Raw genomic sequence first — 21,969 nt, forward strand, 5'->3', positions numbered from 1 at the left:
TGGCCGCTGCGCTGGGCACCGTGGACGAGGGCGACTCGCTGGACGGGCCCGAGTACGAGGAGGAGGAGGTGGCCATCCCGCTCAACGCGCCCCCCACCAACCAGTGAGTAGCGCCCGCGCCCAGCGCCGCGGCTCCCGGGCGGCGGCACCGGCCGCTTCCTACCGGCACCGGCGCCCGCGCGGGCCGCGCCGAGAGCTGAGCCCCCCCGCACCGAGGCTGCGGTTTGCCCCGTGGGCCCGGCGGCGTTCGCGGCGGCCCGCGGAGCCGGGCTCTCCTGCTCGCGGTCTGCCCGGGACCCCGCTCGTAGCGCACCGCGCAGGGGGTCTCTTCGTGCCCCAGACCAGCTGCAGCCGTGCCGTTGTGTCTTGCGTTTCTGCTGAGAAAAATGAATTCGGCTTTCCCACCTCAGCTACACTTGTAGGAAATGGGACACGCGCTTTTGTACTGAGCCGGTCTTGAGACGTGCGTTTGAAGTGCATAGAACTGTACATTAATGTACTAGTGGAGAGGCTGCTTTTTGTCGTTAGTGCCTGATTTTTGCTCAGCTGGCTTTGCAGAAAGTTATTTTTGTAGACTGTGTTCAGAGAGGAGAGGTACTTGAAAGAAAAAAAACCCTAACTCTTCAGTATGCTCTTAAACTTTTCTACCAGGTTAATCATCATTCCTCCAGTGCTGGTAATATGAAGAAGAGCCCTGAACGAGAGGCAGAACAGTTCTGTGCTCGTATTTTGTGAAATATAAGATCAGATAGTCACATACAGAGTTCATGTAGTCAGTGAGTACTCTAAACCCAACCTTTGGAGTTGGTAAGTGAACTAACTGTAGGAAGTCTGCAAGTTTATGTAAAGCAGTTGCAACTGTTCTCATGCGAGACAGAAGATAGCCCTCGAGCAGGTACCTTATTCTCCCCAAAATGAAATGGCTTCAAAGGCTTAAATTGCTTACGTTGATATTCACAAATACATTATTCCTGAAGGTATAGTATGCATAGTGGAAAGCCTAGGGTTTCGAGATAGAGCAGATGCATCCAAGGTCTAAGGTCAGAAAGTTCATCTGAAAATCCATCTGAATTTAGGTTCATTTTTTAATGTGTTCTCCTTTGTAAAATAATGCAGAAGTTAATTCTGACACTTGAGTTACTTCCAGTGATTCCAGAGCCGCTACAGTTGGATGGACGATGTAAACTGTAATATTAATGCTTTTAAAAACTAGTCCCTGTCACCTTGATAGACTTTCTAATAATCATTTCCTCTTTTAGTTTTTTGACTTACTGTGGAATTTTGTGAAGATTGAGACCTTGTTTTGTGAAAGCAACGCTTGAATAGTCTTGCCCTTCGGTGTTTCCCAGAGGAGCAAGAGGTAATTAGGCAGTTTAGACAAAGGATGAGGAGGGAAGTAGAAACGCATGAAGGTCCAGTTGCTTCTTTGATATTGCCTGTCAAGTGAGCAAGAGGATACTGCGAATACTGCTCTGGTGGCTTTTCTCTCTGAAAGATTACAGTGCTGCTTTTTTTTTTGCCTTTTTTTTTTTTTTCCCCCTGTTAGAACTGATTGTGATGTTTCACCAAGGATAAGTCGAGTTTTTTTTTTTTTTTCCCTGGAAATGTTTTTAGAAACTGGGCTAGTGATTTGTCTATGAAGAGTTGCCTATTTGATATTTAATGGACTTTACTCCTTATACAGATCTAAGCAGATTTTTGTGTGAAAATGTTGTAACTAATAGGCTCACATGATTTTTAATTTCCTAATGAAGGTATAAACTTTCTGATAAGTAGCACATCCTGAGTGTACTTTTTTATATAAAAAATCCAAGAAATAAACTTTGCTAGAAAAATTGTTTTAGAAGTTTACACCTCTGTCTACTTCAAAGGGCTTTTTTTCCTTTTTTAATTTTATCCTTTGTTGTAACTCTTCTAGAGAAATGGTAGGCTGACAGATGAAAAATAATCGGACAGCTTTTTCCTCTTTCATGTGCATATTTTGTATAAAATCAAATTTTGCTATTCTCAGTTAAGTCATTTAAATTGGCCATATGTTCGTAGTAAATTGTATCCTCTTAGTCCTGCTGCTTTATTTTGGAAGTGCCCTTTCTTTATAGTCTTACCATCTGCTTTCATGGCATTGAACTGTTGATTTATTACCAAAACAAAGAGTAATATTATCTATCATCTTAAAATGTTAAGGAAAGAGTCCAACATGAGTCTCTAGGAACAGTTATTAATTATGTAGTTTAAACCTAGAGTAAGTTTCTCCAGTTGAATGTGATTACAGAACTGCTATTCCATTTGTTTAAACATGACTGGCAGCTCCACCCTTTTCCACTTCCTCCTAATTCATTCAGTTTTTATAGGAAGCACACATGGTGTGCCTGATGGATAGTTCTGTGATTCTGACAAGTGGTTGTTTCTTTGTCTTGTTTAGCATATCTTACTATAAGCATAAAAAAACGCTGCAGCTCTTTGCTCCTGGCCCTGCTTTATGTGACAAAGACAAAAATGAAAAGATGTTATTTCTTGCAAAACAGTAACTACTTGCTGGGACTTCCCTTGGATAAACATCACATTTCAGGACTTACTGGATTGGGTTGCTGACTCCAAACAAAACTATTGATAAAAGATGCTGCTAGTCTTTACTAGTTCGTGCTCTAGTCTGAAATTTGGCCCTTTTATGTAAAATGAAATGTAGCTTCCTATAGAAACTTAGGTACAGCTTTATCTTCCTAACTTGCATTTTGCAAATGCTAAGAGGGAAAAAAAAAAAAAAAAAAAAAAAAGAAAAAGGAAAAACAAGGAAATGAAATCTAAAACCTGAAAAATCTAAAACTCGTAGGACAATAAATTCTCATAGATGGAACTTTTTACAGCGATGTATTTTTAGATACCATATAGCTGGTATAATAATTTTTCCTAGTAAACCTAACCTGAAGAGATGGGAAGTGAAGCAGATGCAAGTTCTGCACTTCCCATCAGGATGCTGTAAATATAGTTTGTTCAGAGCCAGGATGTGTTGGTCTTCATTAGCAACCACCTAATATACTTGGTTTCCTCTTCTCTTTTCCAAGTATCTAAAGAAAGTCATGCCTTCTTTTAGTATGTTTTCTTTCATTATTAAGGAATGGGAAGAGATTGTCAGTATCTAACAGATTCCTTTTAGTCAGAAAGTCGAAATCCCAAAGTAGGATTGATTTCTATCTTCCCTGTTCCGTTGTGAAACTAATTTAAGGCTTATCTCTTGTGAGTTGCTTTTTTTTTGTTTCTCAGGAACGTATAAGTAGCGTGTTTATGATGTAGTTTAATGTTGTGTGGGCGGCATCGGATGTTCGGGAACTGTGGGCGATTCCATGTTCCTTTCAGTCGTGTTTTTTTTTTTTTTTTTTCTTCCCACCCTTTCTACTTCATCTGCAAAGCTTACTGATAAAAGCTAAGGAGAGTCCAAAATGTTATTATGGAAATGTATTCAAAATTACTGAATGCTACTTAATTTCGTAGTAAACCAGTGATAGGTGGCATAGTGTAGCTGTTTGTTTAAGTAAGCATCTTAAATTGACGAGACTGTTGTACATCTTTGTTTTGCATTAAGATAGCAAGAGCTGTTCCGGTACATTTCAGTGAAATTCACATTGTCTTACGGAGCTTTTTAAGCAGTGGTTATCAATTTGAAATGCTAATCCATCAAAATTGAAAACTTTCAACCTTATAGAATGAAGTAGATTGTCAAAATACTGTCTTTTAGAACAAAATCTTACCCAAAGCAGTTGTATTCATACATCTCATAGTGTCTACCAAGGCAACATACTGGTAGGGAAGAAAGCTGAAAATGGAAAGCAAGGTAGAGAAATATTAAATGTAAGTGGCCTGAGTGGATGCATTTTCTCTCTGAATGGAGAGTGAATTTCTTGTTTCTTGAGAAAAGTTTGTCAGTGGCAGCAAGGCTGGAGTTTTGCAGCAGTTGCTTCTTTTGAAGGCTAGGATGAAAAAGATTTTTTTCTGAAAGTGTTGTTGTTGTCGTTTTTACTCGGAACTCAATTTCTGTTGCAATTTGTGTTGCACTGAGTACTGAGGATTGCTGTATTTTGCTGCATTAGGCAAAATGAGTAAAAACAATGCGATGTGACAGGATCTTTGGTGCAAGATCCGCTTCTGTTTGGCAGTTAAGGTGGTTAGTAGGTAAGCTTTTCAGATAATGAGTTTCTTTGGTGGCTTGTTCCTAAAGTGTGGAGGGAAAATGCAGGGAAGCACCTTATTTTTGCAGGTTGATGGATGGTGAATTGATTTGTGTAGACTTTGTAATTTGGGTACTTTTCTTTTTGCTGTTTATAAATCCTTAGTTCTTGTGGTTAGGAGAAGCAGACCCTATATAGGAAGTAACCCTATATAGGAAGTCAAGGAGTAAGTAGACAACATGGTTGGTACATACATTAATGGAAATTTCAGATGAAGGGGAAAAAAAATTAGAACAGAATTTGCTAGTGGGAAAAATTCAGAAAGGAGTTTATTGTATACAGTCAGTACTTCTATTTGAGAGCCTCTTGACCTGTACTTCATTGCAGTTTTATTCTGCGCTGTGTGTTGTCTCCCAGAGCTCCATGTGGGACTTGGCCGCTCCATCCGGCGGCCTGTTCGCTTGAGAAGGGCAGCATCGTGTTCGCCCTGCTTGGGGGCTGCCTGTGGGCAGGAACGCTGATATTTCCCTTTAGGTAGCATGGGCGTCCGCAGGCCCATCTGCTTGTTCAGCCATGCATTCTTGAGAGTCCCTCAGTAGTGTTCCAGTTTCCCACATTTCCTCCTCTCTTTAAAAAATATCTTGATTTCTCCCTCACTGGTGGGTGCAGTAGGTGGAAGGGGAAGGTGTCTTGTCTCAGCATTACTGTTAAGTGGCCTAGAAGCATCCTCACAGAACAGAATCCTGCATTTTTCTGTGATCCTCTAGAGTGTGGTCGGCACCAGCAAATTTTCATCAGCGCTTGACAACTACCATCTACTGTTGTATATATTTACAGGCAGTCTTAAGAAATCTGTCTTATTTTCATGCAAAACGTCTGCTCTATAACTCTGGAATGAAATGAGGTTTCTATTCTTGCATGCTGTCTATAACTTGTTTTGTATATTTATAAATATATTGTTTATGGTGGAGGGTTATTATTAGGCAACCTATTTACTGAAACTTGTCACTTGAAGTAGTCTGGAATCATGTCAGGCAGTAGCTAATAGCAAAGGCTATAAAAGGAAGTGCCTTTTAAACTTGCCTTTTTCTTTCTTGGCTGGCTGATAATGCTACTTAGATATTTCATCATTTTGTAATGTACAGTTTTTTGGATTTACCATTCTGTTAGAATAATTAAATATACAGACCAACATTTCTAAATAAGCTTATAAGCTGAAGCAGCATTGGAGGGAAGGAGTATGAGGGTTTCCTGGACACTTGGTGTACACAATTCTGGTAGGTAAAGAGTGTTTTTTATGGTGATCTGGTTTTAAGAAATTCATTCTCATCTTGATTTTAAAATTTCATTTTTTTTGAAAAGCTTCTGGAGATTCTTCACGTAGAAATCTTTTGATTAAGGGTTCTTTCTTTTGCGGGGTATTTCCTAAGGTTGAAGTATCTTTGTTAGTATTGAGTTCTTTTAGCTATATGTAATTGCCTTTAAAGCAACAGAGGATGCAACCACATAGGAATACTTAATCTTAGTTTGCTATTAAGGAATCCTGTCATTGCCTTGACAAAGGAGTTGTTCAGTTGTTGCTAGCTACTTGCATATACTCGGGAAAGGACTTTTTTTTTTTTTTTTAATGAATTTACTATTGCACAATATGTTGCTGCCTTTTCTGGAGTAGTTTGAAGAAACCATGAGGTTAATGATGCGTCTAGTTTTAGTCAGCATTTGATAGTGCAGGAGTTCATGGTGGTTCTGTGTAGACTTGGATAAGCAGCTTTTCTGAAAAGCTTGGTCTGTAGTTTTGTGGGGTTTAGTTTTTTACTTTAAGTCCACTTGTTTTCTGTAATAGGACGCATATTTATATGAGTGTCCACCCTCCGAAGTACACACACAGAAGTATATTTTGTCTGTGGTTTACTCCTTAGTATTTGTGAGGTTATCTTATAGATAAGTTCTGTATATAAAAAAAAAAAAAAGGTGTAATTTAAGAGGAACAATATATCATTTTTTTTTCTGTATATGCGTCAGTAAACAGCATTGGAGACTTGCAAGATACAAAGTTGATTATGAGGATAGTCTGTAGTGCTAAGGAGCTGAGTGTACTGTCTTAGTCAAACTGAAGCCAAATCCAAATTTCTATACTTTTTTTCCCTCATCGTGTGTGGGTTTCTCTCTCTCTCTCTCTCTCTCTCTCTCTCTCTCTCTCTCTCTCTCTCGCTTTCTCTCTCTCTTTTTTGTTCTTTCTCCCCCTTGGCAATCAAAAGGAAGCTCAAGAACTGCCTGTTGCAGAGGTTTTGTTCGTAACTCTCTGCTTCCAGATGGATAATCATCTCATTCTATATTCAAGTCTAGAAACAGTTTGAACATGCAGATATATACACACACACACACATATTAATAGAATGGTTAGGTTGCAAACTCTCTAAAACAAGCATTACGAGTTGGATGATTTTACAGGTTTCCTTTCTGTCACGTGGGAATTCAGTGCACGTAATGTGTAATGCATCATACTCCGTAGGCGGTCTTTCTCCCGTTCCCCTCAGTGATTCTGTAGTCTGTGGGAAGCATGGGATGTCTATCCATTTAGGCATTGGTGCTCTCTTTCATTTTAGTGTTTACAATTCTAATCTCCCAAGAATTCTTCTTAGAGCAGTTGTTCTCCCTGGTGAGAAGCACTTTGTGAGTGAAGAGGTCTGGTGTGCAAGGTGAATTGTGAGTGGGGTACTTGAGGAAAACATTAATTTGAGCTCCTAACGCGGAGTTGTGCTGCTCACCAAGAGGTAAAGATGGAGATGGAGTGAGGTTCAGGACCAGAGAGGCAGAGGCTTCCTATTTCAAACTGCAGTCCCTTGAGTGAGCATGTTGCTTCTGATGGACAAAGCTGCTCTAGCAGGTGGAACAGTAAGAGGATGAGGAGAAAGTCCAACAAGGATGGACAAAGGATGAGGCACAAAGACAAAGAAGGTTAAGGAGTCACCGGTAATTCTAATGAAATTAACAGCAGACAGGGCAAATGATAACATTTTAGAAATTAATTATTGCCCAAAAAAAAATCTGCTGATTTGCACAACACTATTAACATTGTTTCCTTAGGAGCATTACTCCTAGTTTAAACAGTTAAAGGCATATCTCTGAGCTGAGGGCACAAGAATGAAACATATAAGACTGGAATGCCTGCCGAAATCTTTAATGAGTCCCAGAATGCATTTCTTAAGTAAGAATATGTGAGCTGCTTTGAGAGCTATGTCTCAACCTATTTAGCTCCATTTCTTAAAGAATAAGGAGATAGCCATCAATGTTCCTTTTTAGTTTTATTGTAAATATATATCAGATAGGATTGGAAGTTTTTGAGTCACTAAGTTTTCTATTACTGCTGGCACATGGCTACCTCTCTTTGAAGGCTTATTATGTTATTTGTCCTTAAAGCTGTTGAAACTTTTAGAATCTTCTTTAAAAAAAAAAAGTGTATTGCCTTTGGAGTATACAGTAATCTCAGCTTTCTATCCTTGTTTAGTCTTTTTATAAAGTTTTTTTTTTGGTTGTTAAGTCTGCAGTTGGTGAATGTTCTGCTGGGAGTGTTTTAATGGCTGGGAGTGTTTTAATGGCTGCTTTAGGTAGTGTGTGCAACTCCCCACGTTAACGGTTTGGCACAACTGGTGTACCAGGGAATGCCTATATGAGTAACTTTCCATATTAGTTGGCTTGTTTCTTATCTGGTTTTCTTCTTACTGTTTCTAATGTGTCTGAAACAGCTAAATGGGAAAAGCAGACCTGCTCTTTGATAGGCTTACCTTTACTTTGTACATCCGCTTGATGTTTAGGGACCTCAAAAATATGAAATTCCAGGAGAGTATGAAACAATTTCATGCTTACCACTTGCTCAGTTTTTTGGCCTTCGATAGGACACTTACTTCGCCTTTTTGGTCCCCCTTTAGCTTTGAATTAGTCTGCGCTCTCCTGTTTTATTATCGTATACATGTATGCAGTGTGGAAGTTGGAATATGTTTGGAGAGCCTTTTTTTTGGCAGGAGTTTTTGTGATGCGGGGAACTGCAAATACTTGGTCAACTAGTAACTACTAAATGGTGACCAACAGGATGGAGGTAGGCAGTGAATTTGGTTAAGTGCARGTGAAGCTTACCTTAAATTAATCTTGACAAATAATATGCATGAAAGACATAATGCAGAACTACACAGTATCTTCTAAATCTAATGAAGATGGGGGACAAGGTGTTAAAAAGCATAGCTTGGATAAGGCTTGGTGAAAACTAAGAATATGGTTAACGTTTTGTGCCGAGAGAAACTGGCAAGGCTAGAACGGAACTTGAGTGAATGTGAGCATCAAGTCTTGCTGCTTATCAGAAAGGAAAATCTTGAGACCGTGGGCGTTAACAGAATAGAAAGAAATGAAGATGCAGGAGTTTTCTTTCTTCCTCTGCCTTCATGAAACCTGTGTTTGAGATTGTTTGAAATTTCAAAAGTTTTCTTACTTTAAGGTAATCTTGTCTGTGCTTTGTTTTGCTTCTGATGGGGGTAGAGCTGGCGTAGCCTCCAGAAGCGATGGCGATGAGAGCCTGTACGGCGAGAAAGGTATGGGAGGGGTGCTGGCGCATGGGGAGCTCCCACCACGTCTCCTGCACACATCATGTTTTCGCTGAAACTCTGAGTTTCACAGGAGCAGCCAGAAATGGTTAAGGACAGGAGCTCTGAGTGAAATGAATGTGGTGTTTGATGGAGATGTGCTGATCTGTGCTTTTACATGCACTGTATTTTTTTTTTTTCTAGAGGAAATAGGGAGGTCTGCACACTGTTTTGGCCATTTCTAAGATGCTGGCAAACACTTTTGTTCCCCTCCCTTGCTTTTTCTTTCATCTTTTCCCTGGCCTACTGTATTCCTGAGTAAAAGCTGCAGCATAGTGTAAAAACAAAATGCTTTAATGGAACAATGAATCTTAAGATTTGCTCTGCTGAGGTGCAAAAAGGAAATATGTAAATAAAAACGTAAGTGAACCTCATGACATGACGAAGCCACTGTTGCCTCCTTCCAAGTGATAAATCCAGTGTCTGCTACCTCTTTGAGAACAGCCTGTGTGTCTCCTGAACCTCCTAGTGCTCCCAGATTGTGGCCAAGAAGCTTATAATTGCAGCATGAGCTTGCTCAAGGCCGAGTAATCGCATTCCTGTGCACGGTAGCAAGGGCTGGCGGGACCTGCACAGGCTGCTGGGGCTGCTGGATGTATCACAGTGGCCAGAATTGCTTARGATGTTGTAGTTGGGTCTGCATTCTGCTTGTTTACTGTAATTCAAGTTGGGATTCGTAGGGTGGGAGTTGTGAATATGTTGCTTTTAAGTTAAACTGGCAGATGGAAGTATTTTCTCACAGAGCATCACATTGGCTCGTGAAGCATGGAAGTCTATTGTTGGTATTCTCTTAGAATTAAAAAAGATGCAATATGGGCTATTAATTAATTACAGCAATGGTTAACAGTTGGTCATGAAAACAGCTACCTAAGTTATGATGTGTAATTAGTAAGACTTTATAACTGGATTGCTTTTATTGAAAGAGTACTTAGGTTTTCTCCTTCAGTACATCTGATAATGGCTGCTGTAACTACAGAGTGCTAGATCTGCCTTCACAGTATTTAGTTATGCTCGCTCAAAACATTTGGAAATAGGGAGTTATTGTCACTTAAATTTGCATAGTTAATGTCATTTTGGCAGTGATAAAGACTATAAATCTTTAAGTGCATAGTGCGTTGCTCTAATTTGAATGCATAAAGTTCATAAGAATCACAGACAACTTTGTACTTAGTTATATATTGTATATATTATTTATGCATATAAACAGTCAGTCAGTTTTTTTATTTGATATTTTTCTGGGGAAACCTTAATAGTTTTCATTAGACTAATGCTGTAGTGTACTGCACATAGGGCTGCATTTTACATCTGTTCAGAAACTTGATGCAGGTCAAGATGTCTTGTTAGTTAGCATCACTGCTAAGTGAACACATTGGAAGTGGAGCTGTTTGGTCTGCCCAAGAGTAAAGTTGATTTATAAAATGTGGAGCCTTCTAATAGTGGGGAAAGTAGTTTGTTGTCATGTATTAATGTGGTGGATTTTTGCAGAAACACCTGACTTAAAGCTTCTTTGAGATACCTGATGGAAAGTTAGTCAGAACATCTGGAATTTGCTCTCTCAAAATGAGTAACAGCTTGGCCTTTAGTCTTCACTTGTTGTTATTTTGATATGGAAAGTATGGTGAGTAGGGGTAATTCTGGAAACTGCTCTGTAGTTCTTTGGATAATGTGGAGTATTGGATAGATTTTTTTTTTCAAAACTGGTGATTCTGTAGTGTTAGTCTTAAAGATTTTCAGTAATAAGGATTTGTACTCAGTATATTACTTGGTATTAAAAAATAAAATTATTTCAAAGACGAAGAAATCCCTTTTGTTAAAAAAAAATGCTACTTGACAGAAGTAGTTTYAAAAGAGTAGGTAAGGCTGGTTCTTCATTGAACTCCTGATATCTTTAAATCAGCCTGAGAGCTGTAAGTTGTAGAATATTCTTTACTATTTACCATCAAACTACTTGAAGATAATGATGGGGATTAGCTCAATACATCAATTATTGAGTTTATTCTATATATGTGTATTATATTGAAGACAGGTGATAGCTGGATAGGATATAAGATACACCAATTTAAAGTTGATTCTTACAATGCTGTTCTGCTGTATATTGCTTGTATAAAGTGATGCTGTCTARTGATGTGTAACTGTTTTGTGGGGAGAATGCAGTTATTTCCCGAAAAGCCTTTGGCTTACTGTAATGATATCGTAAAGGCTCGTGCTTCAGCGTGTATCCTGTTTTCTAAAGATGTGTGCTATCTACAGAGGCTTCCTGAGGATATCACTTGAGCTGTTTTCTACTCCCAATGCTGAATACTGACTCTCTCTGCTCTACTGTCATTTGTATCTTRATTTCCTATCAGTAGGTAGTTAAATTCAATGTTGACACTTATTTTTGTAGCTAATGAGGTAGAATACCTTATGCATTACAGTAATATATAGCACACTGTGAATTGCAGTATATTTTCTAATTGTATTTGAAATGTGCTCATTGAGAATGAATTTCTTTGTTTTTATAAGTTAAATGTATATTTTTATTTCAGAAAACACTTTTTTCATGAAATAGGAGAACAAATACATTTTTTAAACCTAATTATACTTTACCTGGTAACAAATATCTTCYCTTATGCTTCATAAAAAACACTTAATGGGAGAAAATAAGTATAGCCTATTCAGCATTAGAGGAACTAATCTTCAATATGTGGGATATACCCGTTGCTGGCAGGCAGGGGGTTTTGATTAGAAAAACTTAAACTTCTTTTAAATTTGAGCACTTGAGTGTGTGACAAGAAATACTGTTCCATTACAGAACAGCCACGGTTTTAGCTTTGCAAGTAATCCTGCCTCTTTGTTTTCCTGGTGTGTGGGTTGTGGTGTGTGTTTTTTTTTTTTTTTTTTTTTTTTTCAGTTATTTGCATACTTAGTAGCACTCCCCCCTTCCTGAGTTTGAAAGCAGGCCTTTTGGCTTGGCATTGCAACCTAGTGYGGGGCTCAGTACAGTTATGAATATTTTTCTCAAGTGGGTGATAATTGGACCAGCTAAAAGCTTGCTGATAGTGCTGTTTAAAATAGGCTTTGTGGAATGCTGGTTTCGAAGAATTCCTTGCTCAGGAAGGTTGCTCCGGCCCAGGGATTGTGGATGTGCATATAGAACAGCAAATAGCCAGCCCAGTTGTGAGGACACCTACTTCAAACGAACTAATTCTGGGTGTAAACCCTACTGTCTCAGAGCARACTATTTCATCCTTGACACCGCAGAACAGAGTCTTGAATTTAGTGTCATTTTTCACAGGACTTTCCTGATAAGGTTAATATGAGTAACTACTTCTAGGAGAARGTTTAAACTAGAGGTTTCTGTCAGCAAAACTGTATTTTGGAGTGTGATGAGACATTTCTGACACTGCTTTCAAGCCTTAAGTGCTGTGCAGTTGTCCAGACAGAGCAGCCCTTTTATTGACTTCTTCAGATGAAGGTTCAGATGAAGAGGAGAAGCAAGAGAGAGCTCTACCAGCAAGAGGTGCTACTCGGCTCTTGTAAAGAATATGGAGATGGATGCTGCTTCTACTGGTATATGTGGTGTATATCTGTTCAGTCTTATCTGATTTTCATTCTGATAGAAGCTTTCAAAACAAACTTTCACTTCCATTTCATAGAAAAAAATGGTTTCTGGCATGATTTTTATCAACAGCCCAGCTGTTCTGTTTTTGAACTGTGATTTTTTTTTTTTTAACTCCTTTCTTGGTTATATTAACCTAAAAGAGTACTTTCTCTTCCAGCRTGTGTTTCAGTCTAGGAAGACACACAGAAACTTGTAGAACAATTGGTTAATGGTCTGAAATAGAGACTTCTGTAGGCCAGAACAGTGGCCATGTGAAAGATGGTATTTTCTACAGTATGGGAATTTAAGGTTGAATCCCCATGTAAACCTAGTAGATGGGTGCAGGGCTGATAAATAATTCCAGTGTGCAGCTCAAGAGCCTGCTGTGGCTTTGGGAAGGACATATCTGTTTTCCCTTTTAACAGGTGGCGGGAACAACGGTTGCCTTTGTATTTCTGTTGCTCCCTGCACTACTACTGTGTGGGTGTTTTAGTCTTTTTTTTTTTTTTTTCTCCCTCCCTTTTAAACTTAGTATTTGACAGTTTGGAGTAGAAAGAAATCTGACTAAAGACTTGTAAGTGAAACAAAACTGTGTTAAGGATGAGGAGTGTTTGAATGATAAAAGTTTAACCTTTCAGATCAAACACTCATATTTTGCGGTGAGTGCTTTGCCATGCATCTGTGCTTGGGTTTAATTGACAGGCTGTGCCTTGTGCTTAAGAAAGGCTGGCCTGTGTTTTGGGGCTGGACTGCGTGGTGGCTGCTGTCATCGTGATTAGATGCAGGCTTTCTAGGGCGCTATCTGAGTTTGTCCATTCAGAAACAGGTTATTACAATTCGCCCCACAATGGGCGCTTTAGGGAAATCCAGTCTGAACTGAAGACTGAATAGGCTTAAAGCAGTCTTTGACATAGATCAGTCACCTCTGGTGGGGTTAAATAAGTGAATTGGGAGGAGAGAAGAGCTTACAACTTAGATCCTTTCCCCCTTGGGATGGTTCAGGGAGCATTTCAGTGTCAGTTATGTGGGGAAGTGGGTTATCTGAAAGCCTATGCGCTCTTGTGAGTACTGTTCATTGGAAGCAAGCAGCTTGAAAGAGACTGCCTGTGCAAATACGTGACAATTTTATTTGCAATGTTTTGAATGCATCAGTTTTGACTGAAAGCTTTCTTTAGTTTCGCAGGTTGCTCACCTACAGTTTTATGTGTATGTCCTTTTTCCAGGTGGTATCATGGAAAACTTGACAGAACAATTGCCGAGGAGCGGCTCCGGCAAGCAGGCAAACCTGGTAGTTACCTCATCCGAGAGAGCGATCGGAGACCAGGCTCCTTTGTGCTTTCCTTCCTTAGCAAAGCAAATGTCAATCATTTTAGGTGAGAATTAAGTGCTTTCTTTTAAATACGGTCATCTGTTTATGGTTTTAGATCTCAGTATGCTATAGAAAACAATCATTATAATTGAGTATTTTTGACTTTTTTTTCACGTATGATTTAGTTCTTGGGTTTAATTGTTTTTAAAACATGCTACTTAAAAAAGCAGAGGTTGTTCTGAGTGTTTTCCTCACTTGATGCAGCCCACAGGACATCCTTGAATGGCACAGTTCTAACAAACCCGGGTGCTCTCCTTTCCTTTGGGAAAGAAACATCAAGGGGAAACAAAGAGCTTGTGTATTTAATAATCCGAGGGTTTTTCTGGAACAGCTTTTGGTATGTGCTAGGATTAGTTGCTGTAAATACAAATAGTCCTTTATCCAAAATTGTAGCTAGGATTACTTTACCATTAGCAACTTATGTATATTAATAAATTCCTTTATTGCCTTTAGCATAAGTAAGGTGTGTTCCAGGAAGAGCTTGAATGTTAGTCAGCAAGCAATGTGCTGCAGCGTAAGGTTTATCTCCACACAACAGGGAGGTCGGTGCCTCTGCAGCAACAGAAAAACCCCTGTGTCAGCTATCTAGATAGCAAGAAACTAATGCAAATCCGTCAAGTTTGGAAAGGGAAATGAACCAGGATACCATGTTTGTACCAGACGTGCCCTGAAATGGTGTCATTTGCATTACAAATGAGGGTAGTTCTTGAATGCGTGTCACTTAATGAGCTGCAGCTCCGAGGCCTGGGTGCTGCCTTGACACAAGCTGGTCCTTCTTGGTGCAGACAAAACAGTGCAGAGGAAGTTTACTCATGTTGGCAGCATGCTGCGTTTGAGCTGCCGGTCRCAGCTGCTCAGCTGTGCTCCTTCTGTTTGGGAACTGCTTACTGGATAGCGGGCAGTAGCAGAAAACTAAGCTGTGTCAATACTTGCTGTTAACTGTTGTGCTTCACAGTCGGACTGTACCTTCTGTCTGTGAGCTGCAGCAGGAGTTTGAGTATTGGTTTATGCCACCATGATATGGTTTTTATCTCAGATAGAATGTAGTCTGTAGTAATTAACTGTTCCTGGAGGAAAGGAGTCCTGATTGATTTTTTTCTCCAATATTAAAGAATCTTTCATTCTTAGCTCCACAGAGTGCACACAGAGGTAACTGTATCCAAAGGAAATTAATTATTTGTTGATACAGTTCCTTAGAGATGACATGCTTATGAGTTCATTTAAGTGCAGAGTGAAGGGATTTCTGTTATTAGAAAGGTAATTCAAGAACACTGGCAACCTCAAGAGTGGCAGCCTTAAAATTATTTCAAGTGATTATAGGGTGGATGACTGTACCCTACAGGGTGGAAGTGCCACTTCCAGCAAAACTTGATCTTTGACAATTGCAGGCTCCCAGAGATGGGTGAAGCTTCCTTTGCTAAACAATCCTCCTGATACTTTGTTTCCTAAAAGTGATACTTTTCAGATTAAGCTTCCTTTAGCATATATATATATATATATATTGCAGGCTCCCAGAGATGGGTGAAGCTTCCTTTGCTAAACAATCCTCCTGATACTTTGTTTCCTAAAAGTGATACTTTTCAGATTAAGCTTCCTTTAGCATATATATATATATATATATATGTGCAACTAAAATCCCATCATTTTAGGTGAGAGTCTCTAACTTTGCTAAATGTAGATGTTCTGCTTTAAAAATTCAATGTTATCCTTCCTTTAAAAAAAAAAAAAAAAGAAAGAAAATATAGCAAAATCTTTTCCTCTGTCAAGTTTTTGTTTTTTCCTCTCTCTTCTCCTTAATCAGGATTATTGCCATGTGTGGAGACTATTACATTGGTGGGCGTCGTTTTGCTTCGCTCTCAGACCTAATTGGTTATTACAGTCATGTGTCTTGTTTGCTTAAGGGGGAAAAATTACTCTTTCCAGTAGCACCTCCAGAGGCAAGTAAAAACATTAAGTATTGTCTATTTATGTGTCATTAATCTTGTGCTCCGTGTTCAGGTTTCTATAAAGAAAACACCGTAGAAACATTTATTCTAGTTTTAGAGTCGTCTCAGTGTAAGGTGTATGCAAAGGTGTCCTTACTGATACAAATAATAATCAGAAATGCTTTTTAATGAAAGTATGTGATTAGAAAGCCAAATATGAGGTATTGCAGATATCTCCAGATGTGTGATACTTAAATTGCCATAAGAAAGTGTATGAAGAGCACTATTATAATGCAGTTACCTCTAAAGTTTTACACAGACTTAGAGTATTTCAAAATAATAAAATGTTTGTTTTCTGATATTTTATGTATCAGATATTTCAAAACATGAATTCTGGGAAGAACCAAAGTTTCTGAAAGCTGGGTTTCTTTCAAGTGGTCAGCCTTAAAACAATGTTAGTAGTTAAAAACAAAACAAAAAAAAGAACCCTACAAGCTATGTCCTGTTTCTGCCTTAGGAAAAAAAAAATGAATAGAGATATGACATGAATGTTAAACTCAATGTTAGATATTAATCTGAATGTTTAACTCATGTGAACTTCTCTAAATTAAGTGCCCTTTCATGGGGATTGTTTAATTTGTAAAAAGATGATAACATTTTATCTAGGGTGCTACAGGCTAGAAACAAAATGGAGGCTTTCTTAGCCAACTGTATGTATTGCATATTTCTAATGCATAGAATTTTTAAATTTAAACATTTTAACCCAGCTAGGGGTATGAGTGACTCTTACTAGTCACTTGCTTCCAAATGGCAAAATCTGTGTGGAAGAATCCTACTATAGAAAGGAGAAAGTAACACTTTCGTTCTCTTGTCTTAAATTGTAGCCTGTGGAGGACAGAAGGAGAGTTCGAGCAATTCTACCTTACACCAAAGTGCCAGAAACTGATGAAATAAGGTATGCTTTTAACAAYGAGTAGAAGCAGTTGGGAAATTACTGAAGTGTTTATAAATAATAATGATTTTGGTATATATTCACTATGCAAATACCTTTCATATATTTTTCTATTTCATTTTATGTGTAATTCTTGGAGGTTAAAACATTAATATATGTGTATATATATTTTTGCTTTTCTGGAAGAGATAGCAACTACACTTTTATTTTAGGTATATTGCTTGTATTCTAAGAGAGCTTTATATTTTACATAGCCTTGGATATGAGGCGAGTTTATGTATTGGTGTGGTTTTAAAAAAAGTATTTGATGGGAATGTGTTTGGCATAAAAAGTATCAAGGCTGTTYCCCCGGATATGCTTGCAGAAGTAACTAATAATGGATAAATTGTTCAAGTCAACCCAATCTAGACCACTTGAAAGAGAATATGAACTTTGACTGTCTGATAAACTTAACAAGAGTAGAAGAGAAAACGGTCGTGTTCTAGCACTGATTTTGTTGCCAGTGCTTAGAAATCTGTTGACTTTTTTCTTCTGAAATTCTTTTCTCTGTCCTTAAAATAAAGCAAGAATGACTCTTCCTTSCCTTCTCTTCTCCCTTTCTCTCTTTAAAACTAAATTCTGTATTTAACAAATGATACTCTTAGATTTGTAACCTCCAGTAGTCTTTATTCTTTTTATCACTTAAAAAGTGAATGAATTGCTAGGCTGAGTGTCTCATTTTTATTTTATTATCAAACTTTACATGGTAGTTGCACTTGTAGCTTAAACCTCTCTGTAACCTCCCTTCAGTTTCCTCAAAGGAGACATGTTTATTGTCCACAATGAGTTGGAAGATGGCTGGATGTGGGTTACAAACCTACGGACAGATGAACAAGGTCTTATTGTAGAAGACCTGGTAGAAGAAGTGGTAAGTAATTCTATATTCAGAGCTGTTACAGAAATGAGATTTTGGATGAGGGTAGGGATGTGTTAAGCATAGCATTGAAATAAGCAAAACCCAGCAAAATTTAGTTGCCAGATTTCCASTTACGTGCTTTTTTTGTGTGAATGTTGTTTGCTCTGTGTGGGTGAGTGTGCTRTTTTAGTTTTGTTTGTATTTCTATTTAGTTTTATTTTTATTAATTGGAGCTACCAATTTTGAAGTAGTTTAACCTTCAAGTCTAATTCAGCATTGGAAAAAAGCAGTATCAAACACTTTTTCACACATCCAAACAAGTTCATGTACAGGTGAATGATACTATGAATTTCCTAGACATACTTACCATAAACTCAACTGTCTCTTTAATGAATCTGCTAATCCCTAATATTTGCCACGAATAGAGGGAGGACCAAAGTCTATTTTAAAAACTTTGTGGAGCGTTAATTACCTTGGCTTATATAAATTGTTTATGCTAAGTCAGRAAACCTACCAGGTGACCTGAAGATAGTCTAATTAGTGCAGGGAAGATGGTTTAAWGACTTCAAAAACCATTTTTTTGTAAAGCTCAGCTGTTGCTGTGGAGTYCCTGCGGTTTTCCTGCACGGCCTGTACATTTTCCTAATGGCAGAGTTGGTTTAGCCTGTTTCGCTGAGATCTGTATCAGGATGTGAATGGCTAAATTGTAATGCATTTCAGTTTGAGAGACTGTCCTGTAGACTTTTAAATCAGCAATTGAAGTCAGCATTAGAAAAGTTGAAATGAAAAAGTTGTTGTCTGTAAAGAAGAATGTAAAGCACAGGAGAAACAAAAATCCTCTGAAATATCATTTTGGTTGTTTCCACTTAGTGAATAAGATGAAAATCCTTTTGAGTTCAAACATTTCTCAAGGTTATTAGTGTTATTTATTTCTATAGAAGGTTTTAACCTGTAGAATTTATTTTTTAGTCTCAGGTATACTGTTGTCATGTACTTAATATGTAAATTTTCTCATTAGGGAAGAGAAGAAGATCCACATGAAGGCAAAATGTAAGGATTTTTGTTTTGTTATTAAAAGCAAGTTGCAAAATAACTGTTTGTAAACCAGCTTGCCTGACACTTTTCTATATTCACTGCTGACAGTACATATATCACTAACACAAGCCTTTCAAGTCAGTTATGCCTAAAGTGAATGTGTGTTGCAGTGGTGAAGTCTTAGATAAGTGCCCTTATGCTCACTTCCACTCAAAAGGTGCACAGTAGGAGCTGCTCTTTTTTTTTTTTTTTTATTAAGTAGCCTGTAGTGGATGCTTGGAGCCTAGGCACTGTTGGTTATCTGTTGGTCCAAAGATCTCCGTGCCGCTCAGCGGATTGTAGAGGAGGCACACGGGAATTCCTTCAAATATTCCCATAGCCAGAGTTGTCCTTTGAAGGCACTGTGGTGTGGTAGAGCAATTTCTGATGCGCTAAGAGGCTTTTCTCACCCCTCGCTTAAAAACTGGAGTGACGTGTACACCCTATTTCTGCCTTTTTTTTAAAAGGCAGAATGAAGTCTTAAGGCATAACTATGGTATGCTGGAAATAACCTGAATAGTTGTACATTGACAAACTGCTCTGTGTGGTCATAAGCATCAGCTGAGTCTGGACAGAAACTGCTAAATTTTTATTAGGACAGTACCCTTGACATAGGATTCCACACAAGATGCCAGGTGTGAGATAAAAGCAGCATTCACTAGTCTAACAAAGCCAGGGTCCACTTCCCCAACTTCCAGCAAAGTTCAGTTTTAGTTACTCTGTACACTAATTAACCTTTATATTCCTCTCCTTGTAAGGGCTTTGCATTTCATGATTCAAATTGCCATGTGAGATTGACCTCAAATAAGGCCTAGCAAATTACCTATTGTTTAAACAATGTCTTATCATCTCTAAATACACTTAGGTTTGAGCATCATCAAAATTAATTTCTATATCTGTTACTGTTTGTTTTTCATTTCATTTTAAAACAGAATCACTGAGTTACACAGTGGTTAATTATTCAGTCTATGTGTGTTAAACGTCTATATAAAAAGGTTAATTCTTAGGTGCCAGAGCCTTCAATGTCACCACAACCAAAAAAAAGAGAGCCGATAGTCTTGCTTTCTAATTTTTCTCTTCATCTTTGTTAAGATGGTTCCATGGGAAGATCTCCAAACAAGAGGCTTACAATTTGCTGATGACAGGTACTTGTATTTCAGATGGAAATACTATGGTATTGAAATGGCACAAAGTAATCTGGTGAATATCCAACTGTGGCAAAAATTGAGTTGTGAATGAACGTAAGAATTTCTAATTCTGAGCTGACTTGTAGTTGCTACTACAGAAAAACACTAATCTGGATAAATCTTTTATGGTATCTATTGAGTATTTTTAGTCTCAAGTACAGTTAGTTTCATCATTTTAATTAAATCAGCTAAATGTTTTTTGACTTTATAGTAATTTCTTACTTGTCTTCATCAACATACTGAGTAGAGAGAATGGAAAATACTGTTTCCTCCTTAAGGAGGAGAATGCATCTAAATGACMTGTCCCTGGCCCTCCAGCCCTGCCCCTTGTCTCCCTGCTCTCCAACATAAATGGAAAAATCGAGATTGTTAAACTGTACCTTAAATACAAGGGCAAAAATCTTTTATTTTTTGAAGGTACTTTGTCAGATACTTCTGTTTTGTGAAGAGATGGAAAAATTGTGGGCAGACTATCAGCTACAGCTAAACCATTTTGCATCAACTTTGGCAGTTTTGTAGCGCTTCATCTCATCTGGGTAAAGAGGAGGGGGCTTCAATGTTTGAACTTACCTCCTAGACTTTGTATTTGTCTTTTAAATGTGCGATTCATGGTAATTTATGTGGAAAGGGATTAGTTAAGAGCTTTTGAAGGACACTGTAAAAAAGCAGTGGTGAATAACAGTGTGTTACGATGTCTTTTCAGTTGGCCAAGTGTGCAGTTTTCTTGTGAGGCCTTCAGATAATACACCTGGTGATTATTCACTTTATTTTCGGACTAGTGAAAATATTCAACGTTTTAAAATATGTCCAACGTCWAACAATCAGTTTATGATGGGAGGCAGATATTATAATAGGTAAGTTTTAATGGTTAAAGGAACTGTGTAAAGAATTTATCAAACTTGTTTGTGGTAATTACTTGCTGTAATTATGAGGCTTTGGTATCTTTTCAATAGTACACTAAGAATTTTACCTAACTTGCTTAGTGGTTGCTTATAATTAAGCAAGTTTTAAAAGCCCTCAGAAGCCTTTGTGCAACTTGTTTCTTGCAAAGTATTTTTTCTTTCAGCCAGGTTATTCCCACTATAAATGGGATTGTGGCATGTAATGAAGAATGCTGTGTTGCCTTGGAAGCTACTGCTCATAATGAAGCTTCTTGCAGAATGAAAAKGGAAAGTAAAACAAACTACTTGTATCTGAAACATTTGATTGGCATGTCAAAATATAAATAGTAAAAATAGATATTCACAAGAATGGAAAAAACGATCATTGTTACTGAAAAAKGAAATTATACTAAAGTGTGAATGATACTTTATTCAGAACTGCAGATCGTTTATGGTGAGGAAACTTAATGSTTCGTTCTGCTGTTGGCATTAAAAATACAATAATGGGTACAAAAAGAAAAGGAAATGACAAGTCATGGATTTCTCCTTTCATGGGAAAGGCTATTGGTACAATCCTATCCTTAATAATCCTCTTTTTAGCGTGTTGTAGATTTGAGACATTTTAGTAATAAAAACTCCTCTCCCCCTTTTAATGAAGGCCGTTGTGGGTCACAGAAAATCAGAAAATTCCTGGATTTGTTCATCTGGAACCAGGTTGTGCCTTCATCCCCGTAGACAGTATCTCTCGCTTCCAGCTTGGCTTCTGAGTGGTTAGAGATGCAGGAGTCCTTGAACCTGAGAAAGTATCAAGGTCTCCTAGCTAAGTTGAGCGAATGGCCATACATGTTCAAGTGTGAGCCTAAGCAATTGGAACCTTACGAGCCTAGGCCAGTCCCTGCACAGGCTGCTCTAATGCCTTCTGCTTTAATCCGTCYGGCCTCTAGGCATCCTCGCTGAAAATCAAGCTGGCTGCAGCGTCAGCCTTCCAGGAAGGTAAATGCTGCTTTGGCCATTCTCTGGTTCCTTGCTTCAGGAGGACAGTGGGCTAAAGCCACCCCTCTCGGATCAAACTGGCTAGCAGATCTAGTTCAAGTCTTAATCCTGAACGGTTTTGTAGCATTACGTGGTGTACCTTCAGGAAGTTACTGTGCCTAGTTAGGTACCGCTTACAGAAGCTCTTGTTCTGAATGCTGAAGCTTTTAAATGCTCTCCTTGAAGTGTGTATGTGAAGTGTGTTCATCCCAAGAGTTTTTTTATATGAATATTTTATATACTTATGCTATATATGAAGAGTATATTTTTATAT

The 21,969-nt window shown here is 38.2% G+C and overlaps 1 protein-coding gene across 1 annotated transcript in view; it reads left to right on the plus strand.

Annotated features, from left to right (window-relative positions):
• Positions 1-2: 2 nt before the first annotated feature.
• The window catches only part of RASA1 (RAS p21 protein activator 1), a gene marked incomplete at its 5' end in the record, with an annotated part of 52,405 nt that continues 30,438 nt past the window's right edge, over positions 3-21,969 (plus strand). The window contains 8 exons of the mRNA XM_026037241.1: positions 3-103; positions 13,604-13,753; positions 15,551-15,686; positions 16,559-16,629; positions 17,416-17,533; positions 18,540-18,571; positions 19,688-19,740; positions 20,486-20,636. Coding sequence (XP_025893026.1) covers positions 3-103; positions 13,604-13,753; positions 15,551-15,686; positions 16,559-16,629; positions 17,416-17,533; positions 18,540-18,571; positions 19,688-19,740; positions 20,486-20,636 — 812 coding nt within the window. The remainder of the gene's footprint in view (positions 104-13,603; positions 13,754-15,550; positions 15,687-16,558; positions 16,630-17,415; positions 17,534-18,539; positions 18,572-19,687; positions 19,741-20,485; positions 20,637-21,969) is intronic.

The sequence above is a fragment of the Nothoprocta perdicaria genome, unplaced genomic scaffold, assembly GCF_003342845.1.
Source record: "Nothoprocta perdicaria isolate Ctin4 unplaced genomic scaffold, notPer1 scaffold_194, whole genome shotgun sequence".
NCBI classification, from domain to species: Eukaryota; Metazoa; Chordata; class Aves; order Tinamiformes; family Tinamidae; genus Nothoprocta; species Nothoprocta perdicaria.